Source organism: Nerophis lumbriciformis, linkage group LG32 (assembly GCF_033978685.3).
Source record: "Nerophis lumbriciformis linkage group LG32, RoL_Nlum_v2.1, whole genome shotgun sequence".
Taxonomy (NCBI): Eukaryota; Metazoa; Chordata; class Actinopteri; order Syngnathiformes; family Syngnathidae; genus Nerophis; species Nerophis lumbriciformis.
The window spans coordinates 7,935,418-7,955,532 of record NC_084579.2 but is presented as its reverse complement, the minus strand read 5'-3'; the positions used below and the strand labels follow the sequence as shown (position 1 = coordinate 7,955,532).

Here is a 20,115-nt window from a genome sequence, read left to right as displayed (position 1 = left end):
GGACGCTACAATACACACCCCCGAACCTACCTAACCACTACTCAGTGGCCTAGTGGTTAGAGTGTCCGCCCTGAGATCGGTAGGTTGTGAGTTCAAACCCCGGCCGAGTCATACCAAAGACTATAACAATGGGACCCATTACCTCCCTGCTTGGCACTCAGCATCAAGGGTTGGAATTGGGGGTTAAATCACCAAAAATGATTCCCGGCACCGCTGCTGCCCACTGCTCCCCTCACCTCCCAGGGGGTGAACAAGGGGATGGGTCAAATGCAGAGGACAAATTTCACCACACCTAGTGTGTGTGTGTGACAATCATTGGGACTTTAACTTTAACTTTAACCCCGCCCACCTCAACCTCCTCATGCTCTCTCAGGGAGAGCATGTCCCAAATTCCAAGCTGCTGTTTTGAGGCATGTAAAAAAAAAATAATGCACTTTGTGACTTCAATAGTAAATATGGCAGTGCCATGTTGGCATTTCTTTCCATAACTTGAGTTGATTTATTTTGGAAAACCTTGTTACATTGTTTAATGCATCCAGCGGGACATCACAACAAAAATTTGGCATAATAATGTGTTAATTCCACAACTGTATATATCGGTATCGGTTGATATCGGAATCGGTAATTAAGAGTTGGACAACATCGGAATATCGGATATCGGCAGAAAAGCCATTATCGGACATCTCTAGTTTTTTTCTTCATGCCGCCATGACAACTCGAAACTTCAAAAGCGACCACTTTGAGTGTATGGCGTCACATTAGTGCCAAAAATCCGAGCGCATAAAAACTGTTATCGCGCGCTGATTCTCCACTTCGTGCGCGCGCGACACCCTTCTGCGCGCGCGTGGTGCCTTTTTGCGCGCGCGTGGTGCCTTTCTGCGCGCGCGCGACACCTTTCTGCGTGCTCTCTGTGTACTCCTGGCATCTCTCCTCGCGCTGTCATGTTTCTTTTTGGCACTTTGGGGGCGGGTATGCTTAGACGGCCCCTTCTTTCTGATTGGTCAGGCGAAAAATGCTGAAAAATGCTCAGAGCCAATCAGAAGTATAGCAGGGCGGGTCATCGTCAATATGTATCAAGATTTACGGAGGAAGAAGTGGATAAAAAAACGTCGCGCGCTGATGAAGGTTATTTCATACCACATAAACACAATACAGGGTAATACAAAATGTGACCCAAATAAATAATAAGACAACAAACACCATAATCACATCTTTCAGCCAGAACTGGTCCATCAGCAATAACATCCAACCATAACATTATTTTATATTTTCACTTCTTCTTGAACATTTGTTTTCTAATTTATGGAATTTATTTTGATTCAGCCATAAAATTCATGAAATAATCTTTGAATTTTGTTTTTAAAATGTTAAAAATAGCTTTTAATAATGTATTCTGAAACAGTTTAAAATAATCAGAGAACTGACTAACACTGACCCTACACAACTATGTTGCACAATTAAGTCATTTTCTTTTTAAAACGAAAGAGGTAATTTCAACAGGTACAGCATCCTATGTCATATCTACATGTAATAAGATTTGTAACAAGGCAAACCGTTTGTAAATTGGTCGAAAATCGAGCAAGTTATGGTAATTTAATTAGTACATGTACCATTGACATCAATGTAATGATCGAGGCTAGATGTCCGAGGTAAGATGGCTACAACGTTGCTACGCTGGAGAATGATTGGTCATATGAAAAATGCTCACAGCCAATCAGAAAGAAGGGGCCGTCTAAGCATACCCGCCCCCAAAGTGCCAAAAAGAAACATGACAGCGCGAGGAGAGATGCCAGGAGTACACAGAGAGCGTGCAGAAAGGCGTCGCAAAAAGGCACCACGCGCGCGCAAAAGGGTGTCGCGCGCGCACGAAGTGGAGAATCAGCGCGCGATAACAGTTTTTATGCGCTCGGATTTTTAGCACTAATGTGACGCCACATGAGTGCCTCTTCTATCCAAAGTAAAGCTACCAAGTGAGGGAGAAAATTGATTTTTCTCATGTACACCTGTCACTTTCAAAACATTGCATACAGGGGACCTTTTCAAAGGACCCCAAGATATGACGTAATTCTAATACGTCCCACACTCCTTCCTTAATGATGGATTGCTGTTGTTGCATCGTCACACTAATAGAAAATGAGCCGTGCCTTTAAGCCTACACTGTACAATCTATTTTTAGACAGCCGAAGGAGCAGGAATTTTTCTCCCCCTGTGTACCCCTAAAAATAATCCAAGCATCTTGAATTGTCAAACGTAACACTGTAGCCTGCCTGTTTGCCAACATGCATTGTTGTGTTACTAACTGCATAGATTTCAAATGTGTGTTAGACAAGGTTGTGTTTGGTCAAATGAAGGACTTTGCTGTGCGATGTCTTAAATTGTCTGGATTGCTCTTTTCTCTTTCTTTTCGGTGTTTTTGGTGTGATGGGGTGTGCATGCGTGTGGTGTTCTCCTGCAGGCGCTGGGCTGTCTGCTGTACAAGTTGTGCTTCTTCACTCTGCCCTTTGGTGAAAGCCAGGTGGCCATTTGCGATGGCAGTTTCACCATTCCGGACAACTCCCGCTACTCTTACGATCTCCACTGCCTCATTCGTTAGTCCACCTAAACACTTTTTTATTCAAACAGTTTGTTTTTGTGCTCCTCTCACAAAGGCATGCGCTTGCTCGCCCTTTAAACTAGAATGGAGCGCTCTGCTGTTTTAAATCTGACCCTGTTTGCTGTCAATTGTGCGTCTTTGCAGGCTACATGCTGGAGCCTGACCCAGACAAAAGGCCAGACATCTACCAGGTGTCTTACTTTGCCTTTAAACTGGCACAGCGGACTTGCCCCGTTCAGAATGTGAAGGTGTGTTTACCCTTTTCATTCCGCCATGAACAATTGATTTAATTTGTTATATTTTGAAAAGGCACCATGACTAATACAAAACCCCAAAACCAGTGAAGTTGGCACGTTGTGTAAATGGTAAATAAAAACAGAATACAATGATTTGCAACTCCTTTTCAACTTATATTCAATTAAATAGAATGCAAAGACAAGATATTTAATGTTCGAACTGAGAAACTTTGTTATTTTTTTGCAAATATTAGCTCATTTGGAATTGAATGCCTGCAACATGTTTCAAAAAAGCTGGCACAAGTGGCAAAAAAGACTGAGGAATGCTCATCAAACACTTATTTGGAACATCCCACAGGTGAACAGGCTAATTGGGAACCGGCGGGTGCCATGATTGGGTATAAAAGCAGCTTCCATGAAATGCTCAGTCATTCACAAACAAGGATGGGGCGACGGTCACCACTTTGTCAACAAATGCGTGAGCAAATAATCGGAACAGTTTAAGAACATTTCTCAACAAGCTGTTGCAAGACGTTTAGGGATTTCACCATCTACGGTCCGTAATGTCATCGAAAGGTTCAGAGAATCTGGAGAAATCACTGCACGTAAGCGGCAAGCCCGTGACTTTCGGTCCCTCAGGCTGTACTGCATCAAAAAGCAACATCAGTGTGTAAAGGATATCAGCACATGGGCTCAGGAACACTTCAGAAAACCACTGTCAGTAACTACAGTTGGTCGCTACATCTGTAAGTGCAAGTTAAAACTCTACTATGTAAAGCGAAAGCCATTAATCAACAACACCCAGAAACGCCGCTGGCTTCGCTGGGCCCGAGCTCATCTAAGATGGACTGATGCAAAGTGTACAAGTGTTCTGACGAGTCCACATTTCAAATTGTTTCTGGAAACTGCGGACGTCGTGTCCTCCGGACCAAAGAGGAAAAGAACCATCTGGACTGTTACAGGAGCAAAGTGTAAAAGCCAGCATCTGTGATGGTATGGGGGTGTATTAGTGCCCAAGGCATGGGTAACTTAGCGTATTTTCCGCACTATAAGGGGCACCTAAAAACCTCAAATTTTCTCAAAAGCTGACAGTGCGCCTTATAATCCGGTGCGCCTTATATATGGACCAATATTGAGCCACAACAGGTCTCGCAACTACGGGATGCATAACAGAACCCCAGCCTCTACTGTAGCGTCTATTCTATGCGGCTTATAATGCAGTGCGCCTTATAATGCGGTGCGCCTTATATATGAACAAAGTTTTAAAATAGGCCATTCATTGAGGGTGCGCCTTATAGTGCGGAAAATACGGTACACATCTGTGAAGGCACCATTAACGCTGAAAGGTACATACAGGTTTTGGAGCAACATGTTGCCATCCAAGCAACGTCTTTTTCATGGACGCCCCTGCTTATTTCAGCAAGACAATGCCAAGCCACGTTCTGCACGAGTGCGGGTACTAGACTGGCCTGCCTGTAGTCCAGACCTGTCTACCATTGAAAATGTGTGGTGCATTATGAAGCCTAAAATACCACAAAGGAGACCCCCGGACTGTTGAACAACTTAAGCTGTACATCAAGCAAGAATGGGAAAGAATTCCACCTGAAAAGCTTCCAAATTTGGTCTCCTCAGTTCCCAATCGTTTACTGAGTGTTGTTAAAAGGAAAGGCCATGTAACACGGTGGTAAAAATGCCCATGTGACAACTTTTTTGCAATGTGTTGCTGCCATTAAATTCTAAGTTAATGATTATTTGCAAAAAAAAAACATTAAATATCTTGTCTTTGCAGTCTATTCAATTGAATATAAGTTAAGTTTTTATTTACGAATTACACAACGTGCCAACTTCACTGGTTTTGGGTTTTGTACATCAACCTGCTTCAGGGAAAGAAAAACGTAATTCCCTTTTTAATTATTATAATTTTTTTCCCATATTCAAGAATTTGACAATTCCCTCCAAACTTCCCGAGCCAGTGAAAGCGAGCGAAGCTGCTGCAGCCAAGAAGAGCCAGGCCAAACCCAGGTAAGTCTCACCCCATTTATGCTATTAATAACATGTTTAAACGAAGATCCTGTCTTTTTTTACTCAGCAGACTGACAGATCCCGTCCCCACCACGGAAACCTCCATCACCCCTCGCCAGAGGCCCAAAGCGGCTCACACGCAGCCGAGCGCCGGCATCCTCCCCATCCAGCCGGCTGCCCTCACCCCGCGCAAGCGAGCTAATCTCCCCGCTGGTGCAGCTCAGCCTGTCGGTAATGCACCTTTTACACGTATCCATCACCGAGTGCATGACTAAAGATGTGTGAAAACACAGCAAGGCCTTTAATCCGCTGTGCGATGGACGAGATGAGGTGCGCAGGTCAAAAAAGTGAAATTAAATCTAGCATTATTAGAAATGAGTGTCCTTTAATGGTGCTTAATTAGGTGATGAATGACTTTCATCCACTTGTCTGTGAATGTGTATTATTTTTCTCATGTGGATATGCAGGACTAGTGAACAGATACAAATCTCCCCGTCATGAAAATATACTGATAATTAGGACCCATCCAGACTATCGTGAAAGCATAGTTTGTCTTTTAAGATGGACTGGTTGTGTAACAGATGGACATAGACCAGGGATGTCAAACTGGTTTTCATTGAGGGCCACGTGGCATTTATGGCTGCCATCAGAGGGCCGCTTGTAACTTCGAATAATGTATGAATTTGCCTCTGGATTTCATTATTAATTACATAAATTGTTTTAAGTAGACTGTCGATTTCACTGTAAAAACCTTACATTTACCTAATTGTACTGTAAAATACAGTGTCTTTTTTTTTTTTTTTTTTTTACAACTATTTAGGGCAGGGCTGCTCATTACGTCGATCGCGAGCTACCGGTCGATCTCGGAGGGTGTGTCAGTCGATCACCAGCCAGGCATTTAAAAAATAGTCCTAAAAATGAGCGATCATAAATCTTCACTATGACGTCACTTTCGTCACTTGATTGACATTCACGGCACCCGAGGGTCTTCTGAGATGACGCTGGCTGCTGCCAGCTCATTAAAATTACCGACTGGAAGGCGAGAAACACTTTATTTCAACAGACTCTGGCGCCGTACCTGCCGTCAAAACTCCAAAGACCGACTGCGCAGTTGCACAGTTGCGCTAATAAAATAAGAGTCTCAGAAAGCTGGCGTGCACAAGCTAGCAAGCTACGGAGTTTGCCGACAATGTATTTCTTGTAAAGTGTATACAAAGGAGTACGGAAGCTGGACAAATAAGATGCCAAAAACCAACCACTTTCATGTGGTATTGGACAGAAAGGAGGACTTTTTTTTCTCCTCCATTCGAAAATGCGGACATTATCAGCACCACTGTCTGATTCCAATCAATGCAAGTCATCAGAATCAGGTAATACACCAACGTATATTCTTGTCTTCATGAAAGAAAGGAATCTATATGTGTTAAACATGCTTGTTTATCTTTAAACACCTTTAACTTATTAACAATATTAACTATATGTGTTAAACATGCTTGTATTATCTTTAAACACCTTTAAGTTGTTAACAATATTAACTATATGTATTAAACATACTTGTATTATCATTAAACACCTTTAATTTTTTAACAATATTAACTATGTGTTAAATATGCTTGCATTATCTTTAAACACCTTTAACTTGTTAACAATATTAACTATATGTATTAAACACACTTGTATTATCATTAAACACCTTTAATTTTTTAACAATATTAACTATATGTGTTAAACATGCTTGCATTATCATTAAACATCTTTAACTTGTTAACAAAAACATATATTTCATAAATAAGTAAATATAAATTATATATATGAATGAGGTAGATCCCCACGACTTGATCAATTGAAAAGTAGCTCGCCTGCAGAAAAAGTGTGAGCACCCCTGATTTAGGGTAAATGGAAAAACAGTAACACTGTTATTTTTTTTAAAATTTGGGTAGGGTTATGAAAAAAGTTTGCAGCTTAGTTGCCAGAATTTTTGTGTTAAATTTACATTGATTTTTACAACATTATATTGTTAATGGAAAAACAGTATGTGGAGGGGGGCGTGGCCTGCGGGCCTGCCGCGGAACGGGGTGTGCCAGGACCGGCCTCGAAGACAGCGACAGGTGCGTAGATGGCCCAGGTGGGCCTTGTTATCTAATCACCTGTCGCCTTTATTAGCAGCAGCTGGGATGAGACACGTTGATGGAGCTGGAGTGGGAGCCAGAGAGGGCGAGAGAGACCCAAGACACAGACAGACAGTTTGCTGGAAAGCAAAAGACTTGCACTAGTATACGAAAATAAAACCGGGCTCTCCTGGCAGTGTGTTTATCAATCATAAATATAAATAAACACGTTTTTAGTGTAGTTTTTATAATAATTTCCAACATGGACACATTGTACGTACAGGAAGTAAAGAAAATATGGTGTTGTCCCGTCCTTTTTGCTACTATTACAGTTTTGTTAATATTCATATACAATACAGAGCAGTAATTTTTGTGCAACATCTATTAATTTGTGTAAAAATTATCATGTTTTCAGTGTAGTTTTTGGAATAATTTCCAACATGGACACATTCTACCTACAGGAAGTAAAGAAAATATGGTGCTGTCCCGTCCTCTTTTGCTACTATTACAGTTTGCTAATATTTATGTACAATACAGAGTAATAATTATGTTGCAAAATATTTCATTTTGTGTAAAAATAGACATGTTTTCAGGGTAGTTTTTGGAATAATTTCCAACATGGACACATTCTACCTACAGGAAGTAAAGAAAATGTGGTGTTGTCCCGTCCTTTTTGCTACTATTACAGTTTGCTAATATTTATATACAATACAGAGCAGTGATCATGTTGCAAAGTCAATCAATCATAAGTATAAATAAACCTGTTTTTAGTGTAGTTTTTGGGATTCAGAGTATAACATTGTTTTATTTTCATATACTAGTGCCAGTCTTTTGCTTTCTAGCAAACTGTCTGTGTCTTGGGTCTCTCTCGCCCTCTCTGGCTCCCACTCCAGCTCCATCAGCGTGTCTCATTCCGGCTGCTGCTAATAAAGGCGACAGGTGATTAGATAACAAGGCCCACCTGGGCCATCTACGCACCTGTCGCTGTCTTCGAGGCCGGTCCTGGCACACCCCGTTCCGCGGCAGGCCCGCAGGCCACGCCCCCCTCCATACACCACAAAGTTTCCTTTTTTATTCTGGCAACTTAGCTGCCAGTTTTTCTACCGTAAAAACAAATGTACCGTCTTTCCAGTCACAGTAATACACCGTTAAAAACAACAACCGTAGATTTTAGTCAGGTTCAAACACTGATGACATCTATTAAACAAGACGAGGCAAATAATTAAACAGAGACAGAATTCAATTTGGACTCAATATATTGAGGAGACACGTCTGGACACACTGTACCCTTGTACAGTATCTCAGCACGCTCTGCCAAAAGATTGCATGCCACCTTCTTTTATTTTGGCTTTCTCCCCCCACCTGACCACAGCTGCTTTCAGAGGGAAGTGGGTCGTAAACAGCGTTGCCTTTGGTTACCGAACAGTTCAAAAGAAGAGGTCGTAGAATAGTTCAAAAAGAGTTCCATAAAATAGTTCAAAGAGAGTTCGTAAAATGCTTCAAAAAGAGTTCGTCTGGAAATTGGGCAGATCCTGCCATCTGTCCGCTTTGAAGTCACAGTGGAGTTTTACGAGCCTTCCTCCTGGTAGGCCCCAAAGACAGCTCCCGTCCCCCTGCCAGGAACTCAATGTAATACAAAGCTTTTGTGATAATTTAGAAACAATTATTCAAACAAAAACTTGCAGCTCAATCAACAGAATTTTAAAGTAAAAAACCGTAGTAGTTTTTTTCAATTTACAGTAATATGCTGTAAAGAACAACGTAGCATTTATTGTCATTTTCATTAATATGATGGGTACTTTGCTGTAAACCATTTCAGGTGACTACCTCTTGAAGCTCATTGAGAGAATGCCAAGAGTGTGCAAAGCAGTAATCAGAGCAAAGGGTGGCTATTTTGAAGGAACTACAATACAAAACATGTTTTCAGTTATTTCACCTTAAAGTACATAACTCCACATGTGTTCATTCAAAGTTTTGATGCCTTCAGTGACAATCTACAATGTAAATAGTCATGAAAATAAAGAAAACACATTGAATGAGAAGGTGTGTCCAAACTGTAGATGAGGGCACAAAGTTGAGACAAGTAGTGCAACTCAAGTTCCAGGTTTTGTTACATTAGCCCTCATATGTCTGACCCTGCTAGATCTTGTTTTGCTTTGCTGACCATGCAGTCCATGTCCGCCCCGCAGGCGTCAGCTTAAACCTCTCCCAGCCCGCCGCAGCCCTGCAGTCACAGAAGGCGCTGACGTCCGCCCTGCCTCTCATCCAGTCACAGAACAACGCCATTCCAGCTGTAGCACAGAAACCGGTGTGTACAGATTTGTTGCCAAGATGAAGGAATTGCCACTTTATTCTGTATTTGTGTGCTGTGCAGCCGACATCAGGAGCAGAAGCTACAGCGGCCGTCGTGACGCCCGCGTGTAAGCCAGATGTCCAACCCCAAGCCCAGCAACAGGCGGCGCCACAGACTCCGTCCAGCCCCGCCGCACCTCAGCGTCCCGCTCGACGCAAGCCACCCGTCCAGGCTCAGCAGTCGCCTGGCAAATCAGCCCCCAATCAGCCATCAGTGGGCGAGCAGCAATCAGTCGTGCAGGCTCACGCCGCTTCCACTGAAGTAAGCCAGAAGGCAGCTGAGACGGTAAGCAGACCGCCCACAACCTCCACTAGAATCCCTGCTGTTGCACGATAACAATGTGTGTCTCTGGGCCAGACTGCGCCTGCTTCTCCAAAGACGGTGGAGGCGCAGACCCACAAACGCGTCCCAAGTGATCCCACAGCGAGCAGCGCCAATGGAGTCGCCGACTCCTCACAGGGGGCAGAGGCAGACCTCGTCCAGTAAGTCGCTTGTTTGCTACAAAGACCCAAACTAGTGAAGTTGTAATGTAAATGGTAAATAAAAACAAAAAATACGATGATTTGCAAATCCTTTTCAACTTATATTCAATTGAATAGACTGCAAAGACAAGATATTTAATGTTCACACTGAGAAACTTGTTTTTTTTGCAAATAATACCATACCAACTTTATTTATAAAGCCCTTTATGTCAGAGTTTATTGGATACGAACCCCAAGATGCAGAGAAGGTGGAAGGCATTGTGCGGGAAGACATGATTTAATGTTCATAAAATAAAGGAGAAAACACAAACCAGGAACTAGGAACAGGAAACAGGATGCCAGGAAAACAGGAACTGGAAGACGAGGAACAAAAAGACAGCAAGCTACAAACATCTACAATAAATAGCTTACCGCTACCGCTTACAGCTACACTGGCATCGGCAAGTAGGAATGACAATAATCCAGCAGTGACTGGAGGAGAAGGCAGGTTTAAATAGCAGCTGGCTGATTGACACCAGGTGTGGCCAGGTGCCAATCAGCCACAGCTGAGGGGACACAGCACTCAGGGAACCAAAATAAGAGCGCCGACAGGAAATAAAGACAAACAGAGGAAAAACTCAAAACATAACTAAACTGTCAGTGACAAACCTGACACTTTAAAAACAAGCACCGTTGAAGAACAAAGGGCTGTACACCACAACAACATTTCAAACAGAAGTAAAATACACATTGAAAAAGCAAATACAAATCACCCTAAGAACAATTTGTTAGATAAAAAGCAGTTAAAGGGGAACATTATCACAATTTCAGAAGGGTTAAAACCATTAAAAATCAGTTCCCAGTGGCTTATTATATTTTTCGAAGTTTTTTTAAAAATTTTACCCATCACGCAATATCCCTAAAAAAAGCTTCAAAGTGCCTGATTTTAACCACCCGTCCATTTTCCTGTGACGTCACATAGTGATGCCGACACAAACAAACATGGCGGAAAGAACAGCAAGCTATAGCGACATTAGCTCGGATTCAGACTCGGATTTCAGCGGCTTAAGCGATTCAACAGATTACGCATGTATTGAAACGGATGGATGTAGCGTGGAGGCAGGTAGCGAAAACGAAATTGAAGAAGAAACTGAAGCTATTGAGCCATATCGGTTTGAACCGTATGCAAGCGAAACCGACGAAAACGACACGACAGCCAGCGACACGGGAGAAAGCGAGGACAGATTCGGCGATCGCCTTCTAACCAACGATTGGTATGTGTTTGTTTGGCATTAAAGAAAACTAACAACTATGAACTAGGTTTACAGCATATGAAATACATTTGGCAACAACATGCACTTTGAGAGTGCAGACAGCCCAATTTTCATCAATTAATATATTCTGTAGACATACCCTCATCCGCTCTCTTTTCCTGAAAGCTGATCTGTCCAGTTTTGGAGTTGATGTCAGCAGGCCAGGGAAGCTAGGGTCGATAGGGGGTTTAGCTCGCTCGTCTGCGGGAACAAACTGCCGCCATTGCTTGCCGTGCTACCGAGGTCCTTTGTCCCTGAATTGCTCACACACGCCGGCAGATTCAATGGGGGTCTGGCGGCAGATTTCTTTGACTTTATCGTTGGAAATGCATCTGCTTTGAGTGTCGCAGGATATCCACACATTCTTGCCATCTCTGTCGTAGCATAGCTTTCGTCGGTAAAGTGTGCGGAACAAACGTCCAATTTCTTGCCACTTTCGCATCTTTGGGCCACTGGTGCAACTTGAATCCGTCCCTGTTGGTGTTGTTACACCCTCCGACAACACACCGACGAGGCATGATGTCTCCAAGGTACGGAAAACAGTTGAAAAAACGGAAAATAACAGAGCTGATTTGACTCTGTGTTTGAGAAAATGGCGGATTGCTTCCCGATGTGACGCCATGTTGTGACGTCATCGCTCCGAGAGCGAATAATAGAAAGGCGTTTAATTCGCCAAAATTCACCCATTTAGAGTTCGGAAATCGGTTAAAAAAATATATGGTCTTTTTTCTGCAACATCAAGGTATATATTGACGCTTACATAGGTCTGGTGATAATGTTCCCCTTTAAAAAGTGAAAAACAGTTAAAAAAGTTCAAAACAGTTTAAAGTCTCATGCTGGGTTAAAAGCCAGTGAATAAAAATGATAAATAATCATTAACTTAGAATTTAATGGCAGCAACACATTGCAAAAAAGTTGGCACAGGGGCATTTTTACCACTTTTCCACTTTGCATCAGTCCATCTTTGATGAGCTCGGGCCCAGCGAAGCCGGCGGCGTTTCTGGGTGTTGTTGATAAATGGCTTTCGCTGTGCATAGTAGAGTTTTAACTTGCTCTTACAGATGTAGCGACCAACTGTAGTTACTGACAGTGGTTTTCTGAAGTGTTCCTGAGCCCATGTGGTGATATCCTTTACACACTGATGTCAGTTTTTGATGCAATACCGCGGGTCACGGGCATTCAATGTTGGTTTTCAGCCTTGCTGCTTACATGCAGTGATTTCTCCAGATTCCCCGAACCTTTTGACGATATTACGGACCGTAGATGGGGAAATCCCTAAATTCCTTGCGATAACTGGTTGAGAAATGTTGTTCTTAAACAATTTGCTCCGGCATTTGTTGACAAAGTGGTGACCCTCGCCCCGTCCTTGTTTGTGAATGACTGAGCATTTCATGGAAGCTGCTTTTTATACCCAATCATGGCACCCACCTGTTCCCAATTAGCCTGTTCACCTGTGGGATGTTCCAAATAAGTGTTTGATGAGCATTCCTCAACTTTCTCAGTCTTTTTTTGCCACTTGTGCCAGCTTTTTCGAAACATGTTGCAGGCATCGGATTCCAAATAAGCTAATATTTGCAAAAAATATCAGTTTTCCTGTTCGAACGTTAAGTATCTTTGCAGTCTATTCAATTGAATATAAGTTGAAAAAGATTAGCAATTCATTGTATTCTGTTTTTATTTACCATTTACACAACTCCACTGGTTTTGTGTTTTGTACAACATCTTGCTGTAATAAGATCACATTCAGTGAGGAGACTGTCCCTCTTTAGCTCCCAAGCTGGCTCCATCCAGCCCGCTCATTACCAAAGCGAGAGCTCCGCGGCGCCCACATGGAACCCGTTCGACGACACCGACGGCTTCTCCAACTTGACGGCAGAGGAAATCAAACCAGACGACGCAAAGCCTGCTGGTAAAGTGTGTCCTCATTTGTGTTTGGCCTTCGTGAGTGCGTCATGCAGACTGTGGTTTGCAGACCCGCCCTCAGGGTGTGAGACCCCGTGTGAAGAGTTGATACCCGGCTTGCAGACCTCGCCTGGGGAGAACACATCGCAAGACTGTCAAGGTATGTCACGCCATTACATATATATAGCATCAGAATCCTCTCGAGGCTCCTTAAAAGGCCCCCCTAATGTTGACAACACTTTTTTTTTTAAATAATTATGGACCTAAAAATAATATCTATAGATAAAATAGACACAACTGTAGCTGCCATTATGATGTGCAGTGCTGTTTTTAAATGACCATAAGTCTTGAACTATAGAAAGTATTTAAATGGTTGAAATCTGTGCTTTTGAGTATTATATGCCAGAATGCAGCTGAGATAGGCTCCAACACTCCCCGCGACCCCGAAAGGGACAAGCGGTAGAAAATGGATGGATGAGTTATTACGGTAATCTACGTCGCAGTAGCTATGACCAGGAACAAAGCAGAGTGGGCGGGGTTTGTTTTCAGAGCAGCCAGGAACAGATGCCGAAGCACATTTTTACAACAAATTTCTGCATAAAAGTGATAATATGTCATATTGTAGGTGTTTATTACACTTTGCATTCATATTTTGCTGTGTTTTGCTTGATTGTAAAAGATGTCTATCGAGGAGTGACGTTCATATGTTGTTAATATTCAGTGTTTTATTGTTCATAGTAAATATTGTAAATCCCACTTTCTTTATTTTCAAGTACATTTTGGGTGTCCCATTCAGTAAAAAACTGTAAAATTCCATTCCGTTATTTTGAGGTGGTCTGTCATAACTTTTTTAGAACTCTATCGGACTTTTGGTATTAGTGTTTCTGCAAAAAAGGGACCCAAACAGACATACTGTACATCAGATTTTTACTGGAAATGTGTTTATATCATTTATACACACATACACATTGGCCCCCCCCAGACACATTTTTTCTCTCAATGTGACCCCCGAGTCAAAATATTTGCCCAGCTCTGCCATAGGTCAACCGGAAGCATACTTGCCAACCCTCCCGAATTTTCCGGGAGCCTCCCGATTTTCAGCCGGAGCTGGAGGCCACGCCCCCTCCAGCTCCATGCGGACCTGAGTGAGGACAGCCTTTTCTTTATGACGGGAGGACAACAGGGTGACAAGAACTAAATCATCCAGACTAGAGATAAATTGTATTATTATGTTTATCTTACCTAAAAATATATATATTTATTAATTTATTTAAAAAAAAAAAAAAAATGTTTTTACTATATTTTGCTAAAAACATCAAAATTAATTGTATTTTTTCTGACTCCTTATTACATCCAGCCATAGAATTATACATTAAAATAAACATATTTGAAATCATCAATTTTAAATGATCATAATAATTAATTTAAAATGACCATATTTAATTATTAAAATAATCAATCAATCAATCAATGTTTATTTATATAGCCCTAAATCACAAGTGTCTCAAAGGGCTACACAAGCCACAACGACATCCTCGGTACAGAGCCCACATAAGGGCAAGGAAAAACTCACCCCAGTACTCACCCCAAATAATTGCTTGTTTATCAACAACTTTAGCATTTTATTCATTACATTTTGAAGCTCCCTGAAGCCAAGTTATGTTATATTCCTTAATATTTATTTATGCAAGTTTGAAGTATCAATTATCTAAACACAGTTTTGTTTGCATATTTTCAGGATGTAGATATATATATATATATATATATATATATCCATCCATCCATCCATTTTCTACCGCTTATTCCCTTTGGGGTCGCGGGGGTCGCTGGAGCCTATCTCAGCTACAATCGGGCGGAAGGCGGGGTACACCCTGGACAAGTCGCCACCTCATCGCAGTATATATATATATATATACATATATATGTATATATATATATATATATATGTATATATATATATATATATATGTATATATATATATATATATATGTATGTATATATATATATATATATATATATATATATATATATATATATATGTATATATATATATATATATATATATATATATACATATATGTATATATATGTATATGTATATATTAGAGATGCGCGGATAGGCAATTATTTCATTCGCAACCGCATCAGAAAGTCGTCAACCATCCGCAATCCACCCGATCTAACATTTGATCAGAACCGCATCCGCCCGCACCCGCCCGTTGTTATATATCTAATATAGACGATGTGAGGTTATAAAGCTTTTGCCTGTTAAAGAAAGGAAACTGATCCAATGCAGCACAGACATTCGTGTGCCACGCTGTCACGACCCAGACGCACACCAGTGCGCAATCATATGGGAGCCGCGCTGAGCGCACCTCCAAGCGCGTCTCGCTGCCGGCGACGGCCGGGTATGGTCCCGACGCTCCAGCGCCATCCATTTTCAGGGCTAGTTGATTCGGCAGGTGGGTTGTTACACACTCCTTAGCGGGTTCCAACTTCCATGGCCACCGTCCTAGCTGCTGTCTATATCAACCAGGGTGAGCCCCACCCCTTTCGTGAGCGCACTGCGCGCGGAGTGACCCCTGTTACGCGCCCCCGGCAACAGGGGTGGCGGGCAGGTAAGCTGCGCGCGCGGAGCGCGCGGAGTGACCCCTGTTACGAGCCCCCGGCCACGGGGGTGGCGGGCAGGTAAGCTGCTTACCTGCTGCGCGTGACGCCGGCCGCGGCGAAGGCGGACGAGGCGGGGTGTCGGTGCGGTGGGCGCGGTGGTGACCCTGGACGTACGTCGGGCCCTTCTCGCGGATCGCCTCAGCTACGGCTCCCGGTGGGGCCCTCTCGGGGGAAGGGGCCTCGGTCCCGGACCCCGGCGAGGCGTCGGGGGCCTTCTCCGCTCCGTAAAAGTGTCCATCTCTTTTCTTTTTTTTTCTTCTGTTGTGGCATATGCAGCAGGTGCCTGCTCGTTTTTCGTATGTGGGTAACAACATTTAACTATGTATATATATTTCCGAATTGGTTTAACTGCCACCCGCCTGAATCTATTTAAAATCTAATTTTTTTTTATTTCAACCACCCGACCCGACCCGACCCGCGGATAAAATCAAATTTTTTTTAATTTCATCCGCCCGATCCGCGGATAATCCGCGGACTCCGCGGTTGTGCCCGCAAACCGCGCATCTCTAGTATATATATATATATATATATATGTATGAAATACTTGACTTGGTGAATTCTAGCTGTCAATATACTCCTCCCCTCTTAACCACGCCCCCGCCCTCAACCACGCCCCCGTCCCACCCCCGACCACGCCCCCCACCCCGCCACCTCCCGAAATCGGAGGTCTCAAGGTTGGCAAGTATGACCGGAATAGTACCGTATTTTTCGGAGTATAAGTCGCTACGGAGTATAAATCGCACCGGCCGAAAATGCATAATAAAGAAGGAAAAAATCATATATAAGTCGCACTGGAGTATAAGTCGCATTTTTTTGGGGAAATGTATTTGATAAAAGCCAAAACCAAGAATAGACATTTGAAAGGCAATTTAAAATAAATAAAGAATAGTGAACAACAGGCTGAATAAGTGTACGTTATATGAGGCATAAATAACCAACTGGTATGTTAACGTAACATATTATGGTAAGAGTCATTCAAATAACTATAACATATAGAACATGCTATACGTTTACCAAACAATCTGTCACTCCTAATCGCTAAATCCCATGAAATCTTATACGTCTAGTCTCTTACGTGAATGAGATCAATAATATTATTGGATATTTTACGCTAATGTGTTAATAATTTCACACATAAGTCGCTCCTGAGTATAAGTCGCACCTCCGGCCAAACTATGAAAAAAAACTGCGACTTATAGTCTGAAAAATACGGTAATTCATTTATCTGCGCTGAATTGAAATAAGCGCGCCCCAGTGTATAGGAGGCACATGGCATATGATCAATAGTCGCATTTGGAAGTGTGCATGGACACTTGGACTTCACATGTAGGCATACGTGCCAACCTTGAGACCTCCGATTTCGGGAGATGGGGGCGGTGGGGGGCTTTGGTGGTAGCGGGGGTGTATATTGTAGCGTCCCGGAAGAGTTAGTGCTGCAAGGGGTTCTGGGTATTTGTTCTGTTGTGTTATGGTGCGGATGTTCTCCTGAAATGTGTTTGTCATTCTTGTTTGATGTGGGTTCACAGTGTGGCGCATATTTGTTACAGTGTTAAAGTTGTTTATACGGCCACCCTCAGTGTGACCTGTATGGCTGTTGACCAAGTATGCATTGCATTCACTTGTGTTTGTGTAAAAGCTGTAGATATTATGTGACTGGGCCGGCACGCTGTTTGTAAGGAGGAAAAGCAAACGTGACGACAGGTTGTAGAGGAAGCTAAAGGCAGTGCCTTTAAGGCACGCCCCTAATATTGTTGTCCGGGTGGAAATCGGGAGAAATTCGGGAAAATGGTTGCCCCGGAAGATTTTCGGGAGGGGAACTGAAATTCGGGAGTCTCCCGGGAAAATGGGGAGGGGTGGCAAGTATGCATGTAGGTGCGAAAATACAAAAAACCAAACTATTTGAGAAATCAGACTAATTTAGTGCATGGAAACGTAGTGACTGTTACTTTGTCTCAGCAGAAAGATTGTCAGCCATTGTCGATGCCGCTGATTCAGGAGCGTCGCTGTTGATAGTCCCCGATCCATTTCACACCCTGGAACTGTCCAACACACCGGGTAACTACTTACTCTACCTTTATTTGAAACAGTCGTCAATGTCCTCATGACTTTTTTTGTTTTCAGAGAAGCTGATTGAAGGTCTAAAATCTCCAGATGTGTCGTCGCTCCTGCTACCCGACCTGCTGTCTATGTCCGATCCGTTTGGCGGGGCTGTGGAGGACTCTGCAAAAGGTGCCCTAAAAGGTGTGATTCATCCAATGCACACTTGGATGACGAGCGTTGTCCTTTTCTTCATTCAGAACACATCACTGCAGACGCCTCTTTGCTGGGCTGCTCTCTGATCTCGGGCCCGTCCGCTCCTCCGCCGGCCACCGGCAGCGCTGCCTCCTCAGTGTCGTCCGCCTCCGCCGCTCTGGATGATTTCAGTCTGCTGTCTGGAGACTCTGCAGCGGCCAAAACAATAGGTACGTCCCCTACACACCTTCGTCAGGATGCATTTGAAATGCAGCCATGCTCGTAATACAACATCTACTGGAAGTATGGACCACGTCGCTCTGAACCGAGTCAAGTGGCGGAATAATCAGGGCGACATCCCAGAATGAGCGCAGCTGCAGTTTGACTTGACAGCATCTAAGCGCGAGCGTTTTGTCGCTGATGAGCCAGCTGCATACTTGCCAACCCTCTCGGATTTTCCGGGAGACTCCCGAAATTCAGCGCCTCTCCCGAAAACCTCCCGGGACAAATTTTCTCCCGAAAATCTCCCGAAATTCAGGCGGACTCAGGTCCTCCACAATATAAAAAAGCGTACCTGCCCAATCACGTTATAACTATAGAATGATGGAGGGCGAGTTCCTGGTTTCTTATGTGGGTTTATTGTTAGGCAGTTTCATTAACGTCCTCCCAGCGTGACAACAACAGCAGTCACTTTTTTGTATACCGTAAAGCAGTTCGTCTGCCGTAAACAGCAATGTTGTGACACTCTTAAACGGGACAATACTGCCATCTAGTGCATTTGATGAAAGCACTTTTGTGCGTGCCACACATCAATGCATCATCAGAGAGGGTGTTCAGCATGGTTCGAAAAATAGTGACAGAGAATAGAACAAGGATGGACAATTCAACCCTTAACTCAACGATGAGTAGATGAGTGTTATGTGTGTGTATATGTGTAAATAAATGAACACTGAAATTCAAGTATCTATTTTATATATATATATATATATATATATATATATATATATATATATAATTAAAAAAAATTAAAATAAATATATATACATATATAATAAAATAAATTATATATGTATATATATATATATATATATATATATATATATATATATAGCTAGATATCACTGAACGTCAAGTATTTCCTATATATATATATATATATATATATATATATATATATATATATATATATATACATATATATATATATATATATAGGAAATACTTGACTAGGTGAATTCTAGCTGTAAATATACTCCTCCCCTTTTAGCCACGCCTCCAACCACGCCCCCGTCCCACCCCGACCACGCCCACCCCCACCCCCTCCCCCCACCTCCCGAAATCGGAGGTCTCAAGGTTGGCAAGTATGGCCAGCTGTGAAAACCGTGAAGGCTTAAAAGTGTCCGCATGCCCACCTGCTGCGTGCTTGTAAATGCACTTCAGCTGCTGGCAAGGCCACAACTCATCAAACCGCCTTTGTGCGCTGGCTTGTGCTAATTTAAGACCATTGTGTGGTTGGCACTTGGGAGGAAGATGTGCTACTTGTGGTCAGGGGGACTCGTCGCTAGAATAACTAATAACGCTTGATGATAATGTTTACTACAAGATCACAATTAGAGTCAAAAAATGACCCCCGGGAGAAAGTACCGTATTTTCCGCAGTATAAGGCGCACCGGATTATAAGGCGCACCTTCAATGAATGGCCTATTTTAAAACTTTGTTCATATATAAGGCGCACCGCATTATAAGGCGCATATAATAGACGCTACGGTAGAGGCTGGGGTTACGTTATGCATCCTGTAGTTGCGACACCTGTTGTGGCTCAATACTGGTCCATATATAAGGCGCACTGTCAGCTTTTGAGAAAATTGGAGGTTTTTAGGTGCGCCTTATAGTAGGGATGTCCCGATCCGATATCTGGATCGGATCGGCCGCCGATATTTGCCAAAAAATTAGTATCGGCAAGGCATGGGAAAATGCCGATCCAGATCCAGTTTAAAAAAAAACTCCGGTCGGTCCGTGTTTTCCAACGCACAGATTCAAATAATACATTCCACTTTTCTGCTGCTCCCTATTTCTGTTCCGCATTTTCCAGCACACCTTCAACACATCCACAAGTCTGGATTCTCACGCAGTTGCTTTTAGCTGCTGGCATTACACTACAGGCTCTTCTCACTCTTTCTTCTGTCTCCTTCTCACAGACAGCAAGCGCACCTTCTTACACACG

The 20,115-nt window shown here is 42.8% G+C and overlaps 1 protein-coding gene across 5 annotated transcripts in view; it reads left to right on the top strand.

Moving 5' to 3' along the window:
• Positions 1–20,115, top strand: part of LOC133574577 (AP2-associated protein kinase 1-like) — a 61,229-nt gene that overhangs the window by 25,217 nt on the left and 15,897 nt on the right. For 2 of the 5 annotated variants that reach the window (XM_061926752.2, XM_061926755.1), the window contains exons 7-18: positions 2,456–2,588; positions 2,738–2,841; positions 4,769–4,851; positions 4,919–5,082; positions 9,149–9,267; positions 9,334–9,597; positions 9,670–9,794; positions 12,856–12,995; positions 13,059–13,148; positions 17,616–17,714; positions 17,781–17,888; positions 17,957–18,121. In XM_061926752.2, the coding sequence (XP_061782736.1) occupies positions 2,456–2,588; positions 2,738–2,841; positions 4,769–4,851; positions 4,919–5,082; positions 9,149–9,267; positions 9,334–9,597; positions 9,670–9,794; positions 12,856–12,995; positions 13,059–13,148; positions 17,616–17,714; positions 17,781–17,888; positions 17,957–18,121 (1,594 nt within the window). The remainder of the gene's footprint in view (positions 1–2,455; positions 2,589–2,737; positions 2,842–4,768; positions 4,852–4,918; positions 5,083–9,148; positions 9,268–9,333; positions 9,598–9,669; positions 9,795–12,855; positions 12,996–13,058; positions 13,149–17,615; positions 17,715–17,780; positions 17,889–17,956; positions 18,122–20,115) is intronic. The other 3 variants (XM_061926756.2, XM_061926753.2, XM_061926754.1) reach the window with 3 other exon arrangements.